Source organism: Simochromis diagramma, unplaced genomic scaffold (assembly GCF_900408965.1).
Source record: "Simochromis diagramma unplaced genomic scaffold, fSimDia1.1 OVJJ01000822.1, whole genome shotgun sequence".
In the NCBI taxonomy this organism is placed as follows: Eukaryota; Metazoa; Chordata; class Actinopteri; order Cichliformes; family Cichlidae; genus Simochromis; species Simochromis diagramma.
This window is the reverse complement of record NW_024387520.1, coordinates 7,956,201-7,974,190: the sequence shown is the minus strand read 5'-3', so window position 1 is coordinate 7,974,190 and position 17,990 is coordinate 7,956,201. Positions and strand designations below refer to the sequence as shown.

Sequence of the window (17,990 nt, the reverse complement as noted above, 5' to 3'; positions counted from 1 at the left end):
TTTCTGAACACAATAACCAGACGTAGTAAAAGACAAATGCTTATTAGCAGCTCTTGTGGAACATTTGAATCCATTTTTCCTAAAATGAATAAAACAATGAGCTGAGGAAGCTTTCATGCGGGTAGAGGTTTAGTGTAATTATTTGTTTTGAAACAGCAGTCTCACGTGTGCCAAACTCCACCTAGAAAAACACGACTTTTCGAGGAGAGAGAGCGCTTGTTTTGTTTGCTGTATCCGACGGGGGGCGGACAGCTGAGCGCAGAGTGCTTGTCCTTGAGACATGACTGCCCGAGGGTTTCCCCATCTATATTCCCGGGACAGTCCAAGTTTTTAGCGCGTCCGTTTGACAAGATGCTGGGTGTTTTTGTCAGAGCCGCGGTGAGTCCTCCCTTTTCCCTCCTTTGCGTGTGTTTTAAGTGCGTGTTAAAAAAGCGCAGTAACGTTACGTTTGATTTTGCGACATCAGGTCAAGTGAGTGAGTGAAGAGGGAGGGGCGCTGTGCAGAATAGCAACAATGTGGCAACAGTAGGTTAAAATGTAACTTATGTTCACCCAACGTGTGCATTTAAATTGTGCGTTAAGGAATATAACGGAGTATTTTTCTTTTTTTCGGGGAGGGGGTTAGCTAGCATTTTGCATAGCGTTAGCTTAGCGTAGCATAGAGTAACTTAGCGTTAGCTTAGTTCGTGACATGGGAAACAGCAATGTGACTCGGAGTCATCTCCCCAGTATTATCCACATTCTTGCATCTTTTCTGTCGTGGCGTGCAATAAATACACAAAATATTTAGCAATAACTTTATATTGATATCGCTAACCGGAAGTTAATTGTTGTGTTCCAGCTTGACATAAATATCCCTACATTTTTTCTAACCGTTACGTATTTAATTCAACCTTATTTGGAGTAATATTAAATCAAATGGGATATCATATGAATGTATCTTCTTATTTTTTGTCAATAAATCGTATAACGACTTTATATTGATGTGTTTTTGTTGTAGCTCCCATCCGAAGGTTCAACTGTGTCAACCTATTTATAAGCTGGCAGAGACTAACACCAGTTAGTCCGAATAGTATAGCTGCTTCTGTCGGTTGTTTTGGTGTCCGTTTTCATGCACCAAATCATCATCTCACTGTAAAGCACGAGCCTGTCTAAGTTATTTACCGTTGTTCGCAACGCCCGAAGCTGGTTCTTGCTTAAACCAGTTTGCAGCGACTCATTAATGTCTGCAGTCTTAGATTGCATGCACTAAACAACATGTTGACACTTGAGGTTAAAGAGATTCAATTAATCTGCAGGGTTAACGAGCCCCAGTGAGATTGTCAATAAGATTACATTTCAGTATTCACACTCATGTATGAATGTACTGGGCTATTTATATATTTAACTGTCTGTTGGGCTTCAAATAGCAATGACACCTTCAACTTTCTAGACTTTCTAAATCCATTTGTAATACTCCAATTTAATGTGTAATAGCAGAAAAAACAGAAGAGTTTTTAACTTAACAAGATATTATCTTATAGATGCGGCCAAGTATGGTGAAGCCATGTCACCTAGTCAGACCCGTAACGCAGATCCTTGCAAGGCCCCTGACACACCAAGAGGGTCTGCCTAAGCTACCTGTGCCACCCTTGAATCAAACGTGTGAGCGCTACCTCGCAGCTTTGGAACCCCTTGTCAGTGATGAAGAGATGGATCACACCAGGAAGGTGGTACAGGAGTTCCTTAAGGGTGGTGTAGGAGAAAGGCTTCAAAAGGGACTGGAAAGGCGGGCACGCAAGACGGACAACTGGGTAGATAAATGGATTTATTTAACTTTTATGTGTCAGCGTAGACATGAGTGTAAAAGCAGTCTTTTGACAGAAGAATCTGTCTTTTGTAATTACATACACTAAATACATGTTTAATTTGGCTGTTTAAGAAATTAAAGTAATTCTTTTTTCGCCCTGGTCTGACTACAGCTGTGTTTGTGTAGTTAACAGAATGGTGGATGCAGTCGGCCTACCTGGATTGCCGTATGCCGGTGGCAGTTTACACCAGCCCTGGAGTAGTCCTGCCCCAGATGCACTTTCATGATCGTCAAGGTCAAATGAGGTGAGAAACCAGCATGCCCTTACAGTATCCAAACTGCTTATCTTAATAATCACAGGCCCACAAACACTAAAAAAAACCAGCACTTGTAATGCGTGCAGTAAATTTTCGGGGCTCCAGCAGTACCAGTTATAAAGTTTAATTGTCTGAATATAAGTGCAGTCATTAAGCTGTTTTAAAAAGTGATTTACTTTGTGTTGAAGTTACAGTACAAGCTCATTTTAAGCTGACCTTTGCACAGTCTTCCCTCCACATGCTGGCTATTTAAAGCCCCAGGGCTTCTCATACCATTGCTCAGCTGTTTTTGAATGCTGTGACCCATGGGATATGCAGTGAACATAGGGGCACCATGGAGATGTAATGCAAAAATAACAATGAAGATGATAAGAATATATGTGCCAAACATATGAGACTGTGGTAAACAAGCCAGTGCTTGTTTTTGTTTTGTTTTTACTTTTAGCTTCTAAGAATTTAACTGCATTCCTCTCCATAGTTCATGACTGATTTTGTTCCATCTGTGAACACTATATATGAGCGCTAGCTTTTGGAGCATTGATGCAAAACAAAGCATACACTGACCATTATGTGTAGTAATCTATAATCTGACTTGTTATTTATTTATTTTTATTTTTTGCAGGTTTGCTGCCAAATTAATTGCAGGAGTTTTGGACTTTAAAAAAATGATTGACACGTGAGTTTGCCTGAAATCAATACAAGCATTGTAGTGCTGTAGCAATAAGCTCATTATCACCATGGCCTGCAGCTGTTTTTTGTTTGGTTTGTTTGTTTTTTTTTCAAAACTGCAAATGAATAATATTAGTTACTGTGTTGTAGTCAGACTCTGCCTGTAGAGTATTTGAGTGGGAAGCCTCTTTGTATGGACCAGTATTACCAGATCCTGTCTTCTTGTCGTATTCCTGGACCAAAGAGAGATACCGTTGTAAATCACGCCAGTGGAAAAACACCTCCGACTCACATCACTGTGGTCCACAACTTTCAGGTACTCTAGATGGCACTGCTGTTCTTTCTTCATTTATAAAGATCCTGATTTTTTTTTTATAGTCATTATGAAGAAAAGGAGTAATAAACTAAATCTGTTACTGAATCAACCCGGCTTCTCTTCTAGTTTTTTGTCCTAGATGTGTACAACAGTGATGGCACTCCACTAACAGTGGATCAGATTTATATGCAGCTGGAGAAGATCTGGAACTCCTCTTTGCAGACTAACAAAGAACCGATTGGCATCCTCACATCACAGCACCGCAACACTTGGGGAAAAGCCTATAATAACCTGATTAAGGGTGAGGACAAGCCACAGTATCAGCCAGATGTATTCTATAGATAGAAAGCATTTTTTGTTAGAATCTTGTGATTCACAAGTTCCATTTCCCCCTTTTCTTTTTTTCTTCTCAGATAGGACGAATAAAGACTCAGTCCGTGCCATCCAGAAAAGTATTTTTACAGTTTGTTTGGATGCTCCAATGCTGCGGGTGTCTGATGACTTGTATCTGAGCCGCGTAGCTGCCCAGATTCTGCATGGAGGAGGTGCTCGTTGGAACAGTGGCAACCGCTGGTTTGATAAGACGCTACAGGTCAGTTTAAAAGAGCGCAATGACTCACAGATCCAAAGTAATAAACAGGATTCTGGCAATGGTTGAGAATTTGAATGTACCTGCAAATCGTCCTCAGTTCATTGTTGGTGAAGACGGTGCATGTGGACTGGTGTATGAACATGCACCTGCTGAGGGTCCACCCATTGTGTTTCTCATCGATTACGTTGTTAAATACATGTAAGTTTATTTCAGATTTTAGACTAGTGTTTCTTCGTGTTTATGATGAGCTCACACTGACTCGGCGGGTCACGTTTTTCTCAACAGGCAGAGGACTCAATTCCGTCGTGCTCCCATGATTCCCCTGCCCATGCCCCAGAAGCTGCGTTTTAACATTACACCTGAGGTCAAGAGAGATATTGAGAAGGCCAAACAAAATATGAACATGTATGTCATGCTGTGCAGTCAGAATGTAGTTTTCTTGTTGTTGTTGTCATTTGGGCTTTGATGTCAGATATTTTCTTTGACTCCCTCTTTTCTCATTTTTGTCAGAATGGTACACGACTTGGATGTGAAAGTGCTTGTGTTTTCTCACTTTGGAAAAAATGTGCCAAAGAAGCATAAGCTCAGTCCAGATGCCTTTGTGCAAATGGCTCTTCAGCTGGCGTACTTCAGGTGAGAAGTCCGCTCTCTTGAAAGGGGGGGAAAGGTCCCGTGGGATGCAGACACTGAGTGCACCGCATGATATACTTTTTTTTTTTTTTTCAATCCAGGATCTATAATATTTGCTGCTCTACCTATGAGAGTGCTTCCTTAAGAATGTTCAAATATGGGCGAACAGATGCAATCCGGTCAACTACTGCAGACTCACTTGAATTTGTCCAGGCAATGCAAGACCCAGCTAAACAGGTACTAGTAAAAATGATGGGATCTCACAAGCGATGTAACATTTTAAATGTGATGGTAAAAACTGAGCAGTAAATGTTCAAACAGAGCGCAGAGAAGCTGGCACTGCTGCAGAAGGCCATTCAGACGCATAAAGAAAACACGTACAACGTGAGTGCTGAAATCCCCAAAACAACCACTTTTTAACTACTTGATAAATATCACTTTAACATGCTCACCATTGCTTTTTCAGGCAATTCATGGGCAGGCCATTGACAGACACCTCCTTGGGCTCAAGAGGCAGAGCATAGAAGACCTGACCTCTATACCTGAGATATTTATGGACACCTCTTATGCTGTGGCTAATCATTTTAATCTCTCCACCAGCCAGGTATATTTGCATCTTAGGAAAGCCCCTGTCTGTTACTGCTGAGCAAAGGATAATGTGTTGTAATATTTGTTTACTTGCATGTTTGCCCTCATCTCTCCCGTCTCGGTGTCCAGGTTGGCTCCAAGACAGACTGTGTGATGTGCTTTGGTCCAATGGTGCCAGATGGCTATGGAGTGTGTTACAATCCCATGGATGAGCACATCAACATCGCCATCACAGCCTTTAACAGCTGCGAGGAGACAAATGCTGCCAACTTTGCCCAGGCTGTAGAGGAAGCACTGTTGGACATGAGAGCTCTCTTGGAAGACACAGCTACAGCCAAGCAGTGATTCCACACAGGAACCTGGCACGGTGTTTTTGTGCCCCCGCCGGGCTGTGGCTGTAGCTGAACCTGGAACAATGCCACACTGACACAGACCTGCAATGGACTGAGTGTGTTGGAGCTATGGGGAAACCAGTTTTTAAAGGAATTATGGGAAGTTTACCGTGTGACTATCAGTATTGAGATAGAGCTATATATAGGTGTGTGTGTGTGTGCGTGTGAACTTTAGATGAGCATTATTTACTAACTGTAATAGTATAAGTACGCCCTCCATTTTTATACTTCAGCAGTTCTGTGTGCTATCTTCCAAATGACTTTGTCCTTGCTTAAGTTAAAGATTTTGAGTGCTTTGGTTTGTTTATTGTTTATTTAAGGTCAAAATAATTTGCATATAGTTATAACAGTTAATGAAAAAGGATCTTACTTAAAGATCCTTTTTCATTTCACTTTCACTTGAAGATATAATATGCAGTTATGAACCACAAGAACTGTATGGTGGTAAGTAAATCTGCAGGGAAACAGCCTTCTTGTAATTTCTTATTTTCCTTTTTCAGGGGTGTTGCCTTTGTACAAAGGGTGTGTAGTCTCTGACCAACAACTGAGAGTGTGAGTGCAGGACTCTGTAAAAATATAGAACGAGGGGCATTACTGTCACTGTCTGTCTTCTCCGCTGTCCGTGTCATGAAAAGTCGCAGAGGTCCTTCTGTTCGGTGGGTCTGAGCGGAGCCAGAGGCAATAGCAGCCATCATGGAGCATGCGCTTCAGGTGTATTCCCACAAAACCCAGCAATATAGCACCTCCCTTCACAGTTGTGATTTAGAATGAAAAGTGCTGCGAAACAATCACGTTATCACAAATAACATTTCATTTCACAGCTATTTGAGTCACAGCTTCGTTCTTGTTAACACCGCTCCTTTTCATCTTTCACCTTTTTCAGCTTGGGTGAGCACCGCTCCTCCCTCTCACTTTGTGGAGCCAGAGAGGAGGGGCCAAATATAAATGTTGTGTTCAGTTTATAGAAATCACATAACTGATGACTGCTGCATATTATACCTTTAACTCTTTCTTCTCAACAGAGCACAAGTGAACATTGTCAAAAACAGTATCTGGTATCAAAGGCGCACAAATGAATATCGAGCTCTGAAGCTTCCTTCAGAATGCAGGTAGTCTCCGTGAAATTCAACCTCAGCCATATTTCCCGACGCATGCCACTGAAACAGCTGGTTACCTTTAAACACGTTGGTCTTTAAGACATCCATGTCCCGGATCTGAACAACACAACAAGAATATTGCAGTAGTTATACTCGTGCGCTTTTTGTCCTTGTAAGATACAGTATATTGAACCAACACATGTTAGAGAGCTTGTTCGCACCATAATGTATGTAAACTGGGAGTTTGTGGTGTTGAATACTAATCCTATGTGTAGTGCTTGGATTCTGATCTTCACTGAGGGAGGGGCGTTGATGAGCACTCGACAGGTGTGGTTAGTGCTGGACGTTATTGGATTCTCAAACACACCGCTGGGGGAGAACAGCTGAATGTCACAATCTGAGGGGCAAATATGGATCGTTGGTTAACAAGTTATCATCACTATAGTCTGTGTGCAGTTTAGTGCAATTGCAATAAAATTTACAGTTGTCTACAAGGAATATTATAGCTGTGAATTGATTGTTCATAGCTAGAATATCACGTCCTTCCCACCTGCATGGTGGATGGAAAGGATATGAACAAAACAGCCCATATAGCTGGAAATCTTAAAACAGTCTCACTCTATCAGAGGCAAAAGCGTAAAAAACTTACAGTATTCTCATCTGACGTTATGTATTGCAGGGCTTGTGTTTATGATTGCGTTAGACTGTGGAAGTATTCTCACTGCGTCATACAGTACTGTGCAAAAGTCTTGAGTCAAACCTCACTCCTTGATATTTTGTTAGGAAAAATGGGGAAATAGGTGTCAAAATTTACTGAAGATGTGCAAACATGCACGCGTGTAATATATACACTATATAAGGTATAAAACAGTGCTTGTACATTTCTAATTAGGTTTGGTATTATTACCTTTATTCTTCCACACAGCCTAAACCCTCTTAGGCAAGCTTTCTTTTAATTTAAAGTAGTCTTCAGGAATAGTTCTTCAGGCTTCTTGAAGGAAATTCAAAGCTTTTCTTTGGAAGTTTTGATCTGTTGTCTGCCAAAATAATTCCACACTGCTTCAATAATGTTGAGGTCCCAGCTCTGGGGAGGTGAATCCACGATTCACTGTTGCACCTCTCTGCTGACCTCTGACATGCTGACAATAAGTTGAACTAAATAGTTCTGGTTTAGATTCAGACCTGCTGCCACTGATCATCAGTCCATTTCTTGTTTAAGCTGGCATAGCTCAAAATTGTCTCCATGTTTCCCTTTCTTAAGAATGGCTTCTTGAAAGCCACTCTTCCACTGAGAGCATTTCTAATGAGGCTTCAGTGAACAGTAGATTCCACTTTCCTCCAGTTTATCCTCATGATGACTTTTGAAAATTACACATACATCCAACTCTTTGGAAGGAAAATAAGAGTGCCAACCTCAATCAGCTCACTCTCTGGGCAGTATTTTCTTTTAAGGAAATAGTAAATGAATTTTGTATGTATTAATTAGTTTTCTTTATTCTTTTTAAACATACTGCACTACAAATGTATTCAAGTAAAATCAAGTGCAAAGTGCAGGCTTTTGTTATTTAAGAGTAGGTAATGGATAATAGGTATTGATTTGTTAATGACTGGACAATTTGACCTCATTTGACCTTGAAGAAGAGGTCAGCGGCCCAAAGTAACATGATATTTAAAATTCCCACATATCTTTCCCTATTTACCCGTATGTTGTCAATGTAAACAAAGGCAGTTTTAAAACATTTTGACCTTCAAATCAATCTATCAAGCTTTAAGGAGAGGTCAGAGGTCAAATGTGACATATTTTAAATCTTAGTATGGTAGTTTCTATATGTCGACAATGCACACCACCAAAGACTCATAGTTTCTAACTTGTATGGCTTTTGTCAATTTTCAACCAAATTATTAACTTTAACTTCAGTTGATGATTTTGGTGGATGTAACGTAAATTCTAATGGATTGCTAACATGACCCCGCTGTGCCCCCCTGTAGAAAGAGATTGACACACATGCAAACGCTACCAAACAACAACCTTCTTTGCACAAGTAGTGAGGGGTGGCTTAAGACTTGTGTACAGGCTTGCAAATCTCTGTTAATTCAGTTTAAGTGAATAAGTTTCAATTCACTTGTTGCTGCATCCATTCAAACAACAAATGAAGGATGCTCTTTCATTAATCATAATCCTATCTTTCATGATATTTGACAATCCTTCTGCAAAAAAATTCCTTCTGCAAAAAATTCCTAGTTCTGTTCAAGCACCGTCTTACCTTGACGGTGGCTCCTCTTCTTATTTTTCTGTGAACTGTACGTAAACACAACCCCGCTCCCTGGCGTGAGCAGATTTTGACGCACCAGCAGGACATTTGTTCTGGTGGTCAGTTCAGTACCTCCCACATGCGCGCACTTCCTCATAAATGCCAGTCGGTCGAAAAATGCCACGTACTCCTCTGTAAAAACGCACGCAGAGTCGCATTTACTTTGCTGCAGCAGCCTTCGCACAGAAAGTAGCAGTATTAGTGTTATTAATAGAACCAACTTTTTCTGCAGTCCAGGGAGCTGGACACCACTTTAATGTGAATGACCTCATCCAAGGGTCGGCCTATGGATACCACACAGCGATCTGTCACATCAGTTAAATCCACTGTGCCTGATTCCTCCAGCAGTAGCTGTCCACATGCACCTAGACAGGAGCAGATGTTATAATATTAATAATAATGCTTTTCCTTCGGTTCTTCATGAGCTCTTAAAGTATTTATGTCTACTGACTTGATTTATGGGTTTGAGTGAGTGTTGTGGCAGCCACTGGGGTCACTGGGATGGTGAAGGCCTCTGTTGGACTAGGAGAAAGTTGGCATATGCTTGGCTGTGATATGTTTTTAGGGCTTAGAGTGGAATGCAGAGGAGTGGGTGTATCTGATGTGGATGGCACATCTCTGCAGCTGCCCGTGTAGCAGCCCTGGATGGTGATTGGCTTGGGCATGTGCATGCAAATCAGGGGGCTGAGGGGCTCTGGCTTAGAGGGGCCCATGCAGGACACAGCTCTGGATTGGATACCGTAGCCACAGGATACTGAACACTTGAGAGAAACACAACACTTATGACAAGGAAATTTCACAATGTTAGCAATATCATGCTTAATGAGACATCAGTGTCCACTGCTTCGGTATTCAGCGAAGCAGTGGACAGGGGAGAAAAAAAACAGGTTCAAAAGAGATTATTTCATCCCATTTCTATCTAATAGCCATCCTCATCTTGTGACGTACCTGGCTCCACGGCTTCACCTCCCACCTAAAGGTGCAGACTTGCACCAAGCAGGGCACTGTGATGGCTGGTTTGACAGCTGCATGGCAGTTTTCCTCTGCCACCATGCTCTCCTTGCCGTGGATAAACTGGACACAAGACACAACCCTCTGAGCCACACCTAGGTCACAGGAGACTGAGCAGGGTAACGTCCTGAATACCTTCCACCTGGCCAAGTGACAGTGGTGGGGAGTTGATTATTTTTTTTGCTGTTGCAGAAATCGATTTCAGGTTTGCATTTTGTGTGATCTTCACCTTGCTGGGCAGCTGTGAGTGTTACATGATACCACTGCTGTGGGCTTGGGAAAGTTACTGCACTCCGAATCTTCCACAACCACCTCCTCCCCTTCTGCTTCCCGAGCACAGTACAGCACCCTGTTTGCTACCCCTCCTCCACACGTAACACTGCAGACTCCTTGCTTAGAGCGCCACCTGGTTGTTACAAGAAAAATATCCTGTAATTTTAAAACATTTATTTCAAATCTGCATCCTACTTTCGACACATCTCTATGGTTACTACAGTGTCTCACATAGGAGGGCAGGGTAAAGTGCTGCATATCTCAGACTTGGGATGAGGTTTAGTAGAGGCATCACAGTGGAAGTCAGGCACTCCCAGTGTGGTTTGATGGTCCACACAAGAAAACCACACCTGCAGAGTTCCTACAGCACATAATCAGTGGGCTTTGAGTTACTACATCTGAGTAGACAGCACTGTTTCTGACTAAGGGAGGACTTACCATTGCCGCAGGTCTTTGAACACGGGCTAATAACAGGGCTCCACACATACACACGAGGCTGACTAGAGCGTGGTAACAAATCAGACTTTAGACTGGGTTGTTCCTGGTCAAGAAAGACAACAATTGTAGAGATGTTTCACATTCTTAAAGAACACTGGAGTTCAAGTTATCGTTGATTTTACCTCTCGGTCTGATTCCCACCCAATGGGACACACGTCTACCACACAGGGCACAGAATCGGGGGGTTTAATCTGCTTTGAACAAAAACTTTGATCGACTTCAACATCCACGCCACCTTCAGGTCGGACGCACGATACAATCCGTTTTGCTTCTCCTGGCCCGCAGATTGCCGAACAATCCCCTGGCTCTGATGCGTGCCATCTGTAAACGCACAGACAGAAGATTTACAATGTTAACTGTTCACACTCTGTGAATCTAATAATCAGCATTACATTGCAGACGTCATACCTGGCAGGACAGTGCTGCAGGTTACATTTTTCAATAGCGTGCGGAGCTGTATCAGGTGGACATTTGGAATCTGGAACCTTCACCACATCAGATCCATGTTTCTGAACACACCTTACAGGACGCACTCTTTCTCCCCCACCACAAGAGGCACTACAAGGCCCAAACGTCCCTGCAGTCCATCTGTAAAATAGTACATTTTACATGTGCTAGTTTGTGCTGAGCACTGTATGTCAAAAGAAGCTGAGTATGAACCCAACCTGGGGGGACAGGGTGCAAGATTACAGGTTGTGTAGAGCGGTGTGGTTGGACGGGGTGTTGAACAGTCATGTTCCTCCAAAGGTTTGCTGGTCTCTTCATCTGCACAAATATAAACATGCCTCCGAACACCTGTTGAGGGGTGAAAGGTGGAAGAGGCAAACGTTTACAAGACCTTGGATTTAACAGTTGTAGCCTCCTATAGTCTACATCAGGTGTCAAACATAAGGGCGTAAATTATGGACTTCTAACTGTATTTTCATGAATTTTACAACTTTTCCTACTTATAAAGACCTCCCCCACAGCCTTCATGCTACACCAAAGTAGTGAAATAGCAGATAAACAATTAAATGACAGAATAATTCACAGTAAAATAAACAAGTAGGACATTATCTGTAAATTAACAAGACAGTCTGGGCCTGTATTCTTTAATTTACTACAGCATAATCTCTTTATCATGTAGAAGAATTGGGATGTGCTGTTAACATTGCACCAGAGACTGGTACACTTTTTGTCACTCTTTAGCAACAAAATATGAACTTTAGTCAAGTAAAGATTACTATGATAGTGTTAGCAACCTTTTTATTTATGTTGCCAACTAAATGATTTTCATTCAACTTAGTTCCACTTCATTGTTTTCCCCAATAATCTAAGCTCTCAGTAGGCAGCGCACACCAGAGTTTGACAGCCACTGCTAAACACGATTATACAAATGCTTTCAATATGGCATTTTACTTGCAAAAGACATCTGTTTCCCAAACAAAAAAGCAAACACTACACGGTCTCTCAAGGTCTCAAATGATCCCCGTCATCAACAGTATTTCTTTTGTCACTTTCTTCGTTAAGTTACTTACCTGATCCACAAGACACAGAGCAGGGTGTTGTGAAAACAGACCATTTGCCTTTGGGTAACACATCCATTTGGCTGCTGTTTCTGGTAGGCACATAGAACTGGTAGCTAATGTTTGGATTTGTTTTTTCTCCATATTCTTTTCCATATTTGCGATAGATCTACAGTGGAAAAAAACAAAAAAACAAGATCACTATAACTGTTGCACAAAGCCACGTGAACAGTTTAGTAAGATTTCCTCTCCTGACCTGTACTTTTATCTCCTTTTGCAGAGGCCCAGGCACGAGCAGCTCCTCCATCTCTGGCAAAAGGTCAGGTGTTAGATGGATTCGGTACTCCAGGCGGTTTTCATCCAGCGGGGAAGGGTGGGTCATATTCAGAGCCATGCTGCCCATTCCAGACACAATGTACGTCTCCCCAGCCTTTACAGCTGTGGATGCAAAGTTTTAATCCTGTTAAGGTTGTCTTATAGAAATGTAAATCTCCCGTCCAGTTATGCCACTCACCCATATGAGTGAAGAGAGGTGCCCTGTTGATAATATGAACCTGTGTGGCATTCACTGGCACCGAGACAAAGGTGATGTACTCTGAAACAAAAATAAATCACTGATTTATAACTGATGCACGATAATACAGCAGTTATTAATGCCATCAATTATTCTTTTCAAACTAGTAAAGAAAAAAATGTACAACAGGAAAAAAGCAGGAAAACATCATATTTGCTTTACAAATAACTTAAATGAATGGCACTCGGTTTGTTACCTCTGGCCTGACCACCACTGTAGGAGTCAGATATCAACCTGCAGGAAGACCCATTTCCACCACACACCCCACAGATATCCCTTACTTTTCCAGAGTGCAGGACACCATCACAGCCAAACAGCTGATCAGAGACAAAAGAAAGATCACAGAAAGAGGGATATGGCATTTGATCCCTGATATATTTAGCCTCATTAACCCATCCCTACCTGGCATCTGCCTCTTAGACAAGCTGCTGTAGCGCCAAATGGAGGAGGGCTGTCTGTCTCACAGCGAGTACCATCCACAAACTGAGAGCCACGGCTCACTATGAAGTTTTCTCCATCTGACTGGCACATATATCTGCACTGTTCATCCCCTGGTTACGATAAGAACAAGAAATGTTAGGTGTACACATTTTTCACATTTTGCTCTAAAGAAAAAAAAAAATCAAGTTTGCTTAGACCTACCCTGTGTAAAGCCTAATGCAGGAATCCATGTGTAGAAGGAAGCACTGTTTGGTGGCAGGTAGAGGGGGTGGTTATCTGTTTGGGAGCACTGCTCTGCCATGAAATTAAGTTGAGTGGGCTCACAGGGCTGCAATAAGGTAGATGGTAAGAAAAGTGTTATTTTCTCCTAATAAGTCAAGTTTACACTGCCAAGCCCAAATTACAGTAAGGATACTCTGGCAGTAAACTGAATTTGAAGAATAGCTGATTTGTCTCATGCTCTTATTTTCACATGTGCATGACTTATTTTCTCGTAATTCTAAGACATTTAATCATTTCTGTTGAAATTATGGGCTGCAAACTACTAAGAAAAGCTCATTCAAAGCTGGGAATGATTTTGGGTCCAATGTTCCATTGATTAAACAATATTGACCTACTGTATGGAGGCCCAATGTAAACATAGCCGGTAAGTACTTACTTGCTGGTTACAAAGTTCAGCCTCGATATCCGGGCCCTCACAATCATTCCCTCCAAACGCAGGTCTGAAAATTAGAGGTGACACACCAAAATCCCACATGTTCTTAAGAAGAAGTTCAGCAACATGTTTTTACTGACGCATCCATTTGTTAACCTTGGGTTGTTACATTGCCGCGTACGAAGTGCGACTCCGCCACCACACGTCCTCGAGCAGGAAGAAAACTCAGACCAGCCGGACCAGGAGCCGTGAACCACATCAGGGGAGCTGAGATCATCTGGAGACACACAGCGCCCCTTTAGACACCACTAGAAGAGAGGATTGCATCCCGTGAAAAACACGCTACTGTTTGATGACTCTCTGGTGCCTGCAGAGCTGTACCTGATTAGGACCGCACTCTGTCCCATCCAGAAGTGGCACTAGGAGGCGTTTGCAGGAGCTATTGTCGTCTAGATTGACGTGGCAAGACAGAAAACGACAAGCTGGCTGATGGAAAGGAGAAAAAGGTTGTTAACAAACTGAAAATGTGGTGATGTCAATTTCCCATCCTGTGCCATGAAGACTGTAACATACCAGGTCATTATTGGTGAAAGAGCAGGCTTTCGCAGTGCTACCAAAAGCTATACGACACTGGTCATCCACGCCATAGTAGAGCCCTGGCTTCCAGTCTTGCAGGGATCCTTCCATTGCAGGGAGATCTTTTACACATTCTGCCTTCCCTTCACTGAGAATACCAACAGATGAGAAAACCCAAAGCGCTGACATTATATTGCGCCGAAAGACTGAAGACTTAATATAAATTACGTTTTAAGGATCAACCTCTGTGGCAGATATGAAGACACAACTTAAGAGTAAATACCATATTCAGTAGTGCCAGATGTGCATGATAAATGAATGGCATTTCTTGCACAGCTGCTGTGAACAGGTTGGCCCACCTGAAGAATGTAAGAAGCTGCTGTCTGCTGCAGGGAGACCAGGTCAAATCCACACTGTTGTAGCCTCCGTCAGAGGCCATCATGAACCCACTCCTGCTGCAGGTGTTTCCTACTCCGTCATGGTTGATTCCAAAGCTGGGTGAAATACAATCAAGCATAAAAGATGTTAAAGTAACCATAGTGTAGGATGCTGTGAGCATGCGGTTGTGAAAAGATGACATTCCCTGGCTGGTGACATTTAAAGGTATTTTAAATTGCCAAGAATACCAGAGCAAACAATTACGGTAAAACAGTCTTGAAGCATGTAAAGCACCATTTAAACTGTCAATCACGGTCCAGTATGGTGACTATAGTGAGTGTTATGAGCTGAATTAAACTGCACAGTACAATTAAAGCTTTTTTATGGGTCTGTGATTTGTGAAGAATTTCTTGGAAACATTGAAAACATTTCCTGTATAGACAAAAATTTATCTCTGACTGAAAATAGAAAGAAAAACTCACTTAAGGGGAAAAAAAAGCAATTAAACTGAATTATACTGTTTGATAATTTCAAAATGACAGAAATAATAAGGAAAGCCCCAAATTAGACACAGCTGTAAACTAAAGTATACATTTTAGGTCCTGTGGATTATCCCTTTTACCTGTGGCCAATTTCATGAGCGATGGTGATTCCCAGGTCAAAGCCAGTGTCCTCTGTAATCACACAGCTCCAGTCACTGGAGCAAGCCCCACCGAGCTGTGTTACTCCCCTGACCTGCTTGTTTCCATCAGGTAACACCAGGTCATGCCTGATTGTGATGGTAAAGCAAAAAAAAAATCATTTTGCTCATCTGCAAGATAATAAAACATCCTCTTATAACCAGATACAGACAGTTAACATACCTTGTAATGTACAGTAGAAGATCTGCATGTAGCGGGTCCGTGTCATTTGAAGGGTTAATCCTTCTGCCCCAGTCACACACACTTCTGAGAGAAGAAGTGATGTTGGTAGACAGCTGGATCTCTGGCTAAAACATGGTCAAATGTAACAAGAGAATTAAAGTACTTTGCACTGAAACTTTTAATCATGTTGCTCACATTCAGAGTCACTATGGATAGCAGCAGCTTAATAAGCTATAGATGTGACAATAACTTACACAAGCACTGTAGGACTTCAGATTATTGTGCTAAAAAGCTATATCTAATATTTGGTCATTTGTGACTTAACTATAATGAGCTGGAGTCATAACAGAAAGCCACTTACCTCTGGCTCTGACAGGATGATCATGCGGACCAGGTGCACCCTCATGTTGGCACCCAGGGTAATGTCTCTCAACAGCTCTGAGGCCTGGGTGGAAATTGAAATATAAGTCCAATTACTATATTTCATCACTTTCAGTGTATTGGGACTATAGAATTGCGGAGCACTTACACCAGGCCAGACTATGGAAAGAATTCAGCAGACACGGTACAACTTCAGAACACATTACTGTCTCTGACTTATTGCTTTTAACACCTCTTTCATTATCTGCTGATTCCTCCCTATATCATCCTCACAGCTCCATTTACGGATTGTTCCAATAAACATTCCCATCCACTAGTTCTAACTTCTTTTGTATGTGTGCGATCAGGCTTACAATGTTGAGGTTGGTGAGGATGTATCTTTCTGTGTCCTGCCTGTGGACCTGCTGGACATCAGGCCCCACCACTACCAGTAGCTCCAGATGGGTGATATCAGGCATCACAGCTGACCGACGCAGTCGCTCACTTACTGCGACCAAGAAGAAAACAGTGCAGACACAGAATGATAACCTGTCTGTGTGCCAGTGGTTGTGTATATACTTTTTTTCTCATTTTGTTGTATTTTCAAGCTTCCATTGACACACATACCTGTGGAATGAGAAGAACCTGGATAGGAAAGTACTCTTGGACTGGTCGAGTGATGAAAAGGCTTTTGAAAGGAACAAAACTTTGTTTACATCTAGTAGTGAAATTAATGCTGTGTAACTAAATTTAGACATGTGAGTCAAACACCAAAAAAAACATGAAAATACTGCTAATTGCTTGTTAGCAGTATGCATGTAAATACATACAGAGAGTCCAAAGTTAGGACTCTCTGTAACTTGTGGGTTTTTCACAGGATGATAAACAGCTTAAAGTTGAAGAGTTCAATGTACTTTGCAGAAGTTCCGAGCATTGGAATGACTAACCGCAGTGCTCCTGTTCACCCGCAGCTTTCCACCTACCTTTTCCAATGGAGAAATCATTAGTGCGCTTAAGCCAGGCCGCAGCAGCAGCAGCAGACAGAACAGAGTCATAAAAACCATGTTTCTCCTTCTTCCTGTGTGTGTACCTGCTCCGCTTTAACACCAGGACAATATGTGATCCTCCTACTCAGGCAGGACAGAGCCAAGAGTCTGTGAGTATGTGTTTATGTAAACAGTAGGGACAAAGTTGATGAGCGTCACGCGTCATTTGCTGTTTTTTTTGGGTTGGAGACCAAGAGGACAGCTCTTATTGGTTGGCTCTCTCAGCGTGTGCTATGACTAATATGTGTCATTTCTTGCCTTTTGTGTCACTGAGTGATAAAAGCTATGACGACCCACCGAGAGTTTTTGTATTTGCAGTGATGGCAGCTTCCTTGCTTTATTTAGCAACCAAAAGTCCAACTTTAGACACCCCACCATATTTATAGGCATTTCCCAGACAACAAATGAATTGTGCTGCATTTATTACAAGTGATTGTGAAGTTTGTTACCCGTTGTAGCCATTAGAGGGCACACATGATCCTGTGGATGAAATGAAAGTAACAGGGGGGAGCAGGGGCTACTCCACAAGAGTGTAACAAACTAACATCCCTCATGTTCACGACAGAGATAAAACCAGCGTTAAGCTGCTTATTTGTAAGGGCCGGAGATTCAGAGTGTAAGCAATAAAACAGCTCAATTTAAGCAACATTAGGCAATCTAATAACTTTGGTCTGTGGCTATAATTAATTTCCTTTACAGTTTAAATTAGGTCAGAAGAAAGACTTTCTTCTCTCCAACTATTTTTAGTGCTTTTTTTTAACACTTGGTGGAGGAAAGCCATTTTAAATATAACTTTATGCTTTGATATTCCTTTGAGACATGAATACAGTAGCAATGAACTTATCAGATTCCATCTGACTTTTAACACAACGCTGGTTTCTCATCCTGCTATGAAAAAGATTCAAGTATAACCAGAATGTATTCCACGCCTTACATAAACTCCAAAATGTTGTGGAAATAGCATTTGACCCTCTTCCTCTCTCACTCGCTCTCTCTGTTGCTCTCCATCCCCTTCCTCCCTCTGGGGGCATAGTTTATCTCTGCAAAGCTAGGATTCAAGCCCCATCTGCCATTAGTCGGCCAGATATCTGCCTGTTGTCAGTCTGAA

The 17,990-nt window shown here is 42.0% G+C and overlaps 2 protein-coding genes across 3 annotated transcripts; one reads left to right on the top strand and one right to left on the bottom strand.

Annotated features, from left to right (window-relative positions):
* Window positions 1-192: 192 nt before the first annotated feature.
* zgc:154046 (uncharacterized protein LOC562075 homolog) lies at window positions 193-6,888 on the top strand. Of its 2 annotated transcripts, none has more exons than XM_040019289.1 (14): window positions 193-378; window positions 1,524-1,793; window positions 1,976-2,094; window positions 2,729-2,782; window positions 2,926-3,091; window positions 3,218-3,392; window positions 3,505-3,683; window positions 3,781-3,881; window positions 3,969-4,088; window positions 4,194-4,316; window positions 4,415-4,550; window positions 4,635-4,697; window positions 4,780-4,917; window positions 5,031-6,888. In XM_040019289.1, exons 1-14 carry the CDS (start codon window positions 352-354, stop codon window positions 5,244-5,246), a joined length of 1,887 nt encoding a protein of 628 aa, XP_039875223.1. In that variant the 5' UTR covers window positions 193-351; the 3' UTR covers window positions 5,247-6,888. The 2 variants fall into 2 exon arrangements, with proteins under 2 accessions (XP_039875223.1, XP_039875224.1); XM_040019290.1 differs by lacking the exon at window positions 193-378 and adding an exon at window positions 385-525.
* Window positions 6,323-17,035, bottom strand: adamts13 (ADAM metallopeptidase with thrombospondin type 1 motif, 13). Its single transcript, XM_040019287.1, has 29 exons — window positions 16,820-17,035; window positions 16,464-16,524; window positions 16,211-16,344; window positions 15,838-15,921; window positions 15,477-15,601; window positions 15,236-15,382; window positions 14,595-14,729; window positions 14,233-14,383; window positions 14,041-14,145; window positions 13,816-13,967; window positions 13,663-13,726; window positions 13,206-13,332; window positions 12,966-13,114; window positions 12,760-12,880; window positions 12,504-12,584; window positions 12,246-12,427; window positions 12,002-12,158; window positions 11,150-11,279; window positions 10,893-11,072; window positions 10,607-10,805; window positions 10,425-10,527; window positions 10,218-10,347; window positions 9,943-10,119; window positions 9,651-9,855; window positions 9,154-9,463; window positions 8,924-9,067; window positions 8,655-8,834; window positions 6,612-6,787; window positions 6,323-6,507 (listed from the first exon to the last, which is right to left on the bottom strand). The coding sequence occupies exons 1-29, from the start codon at window positions 16,898-16,900 to the stop codon at window positions 6,352-6,354; spliced, it is 4,146 nt and encodes a 1,381-aa protein (XP_039875221.1). The 5' UTR covers window positions 16,901-17,035; the 3' UTR covers window positions 6,323-6,351.
* Window positions 17,036-17,990: the final 955 nt, after the last annotated feature.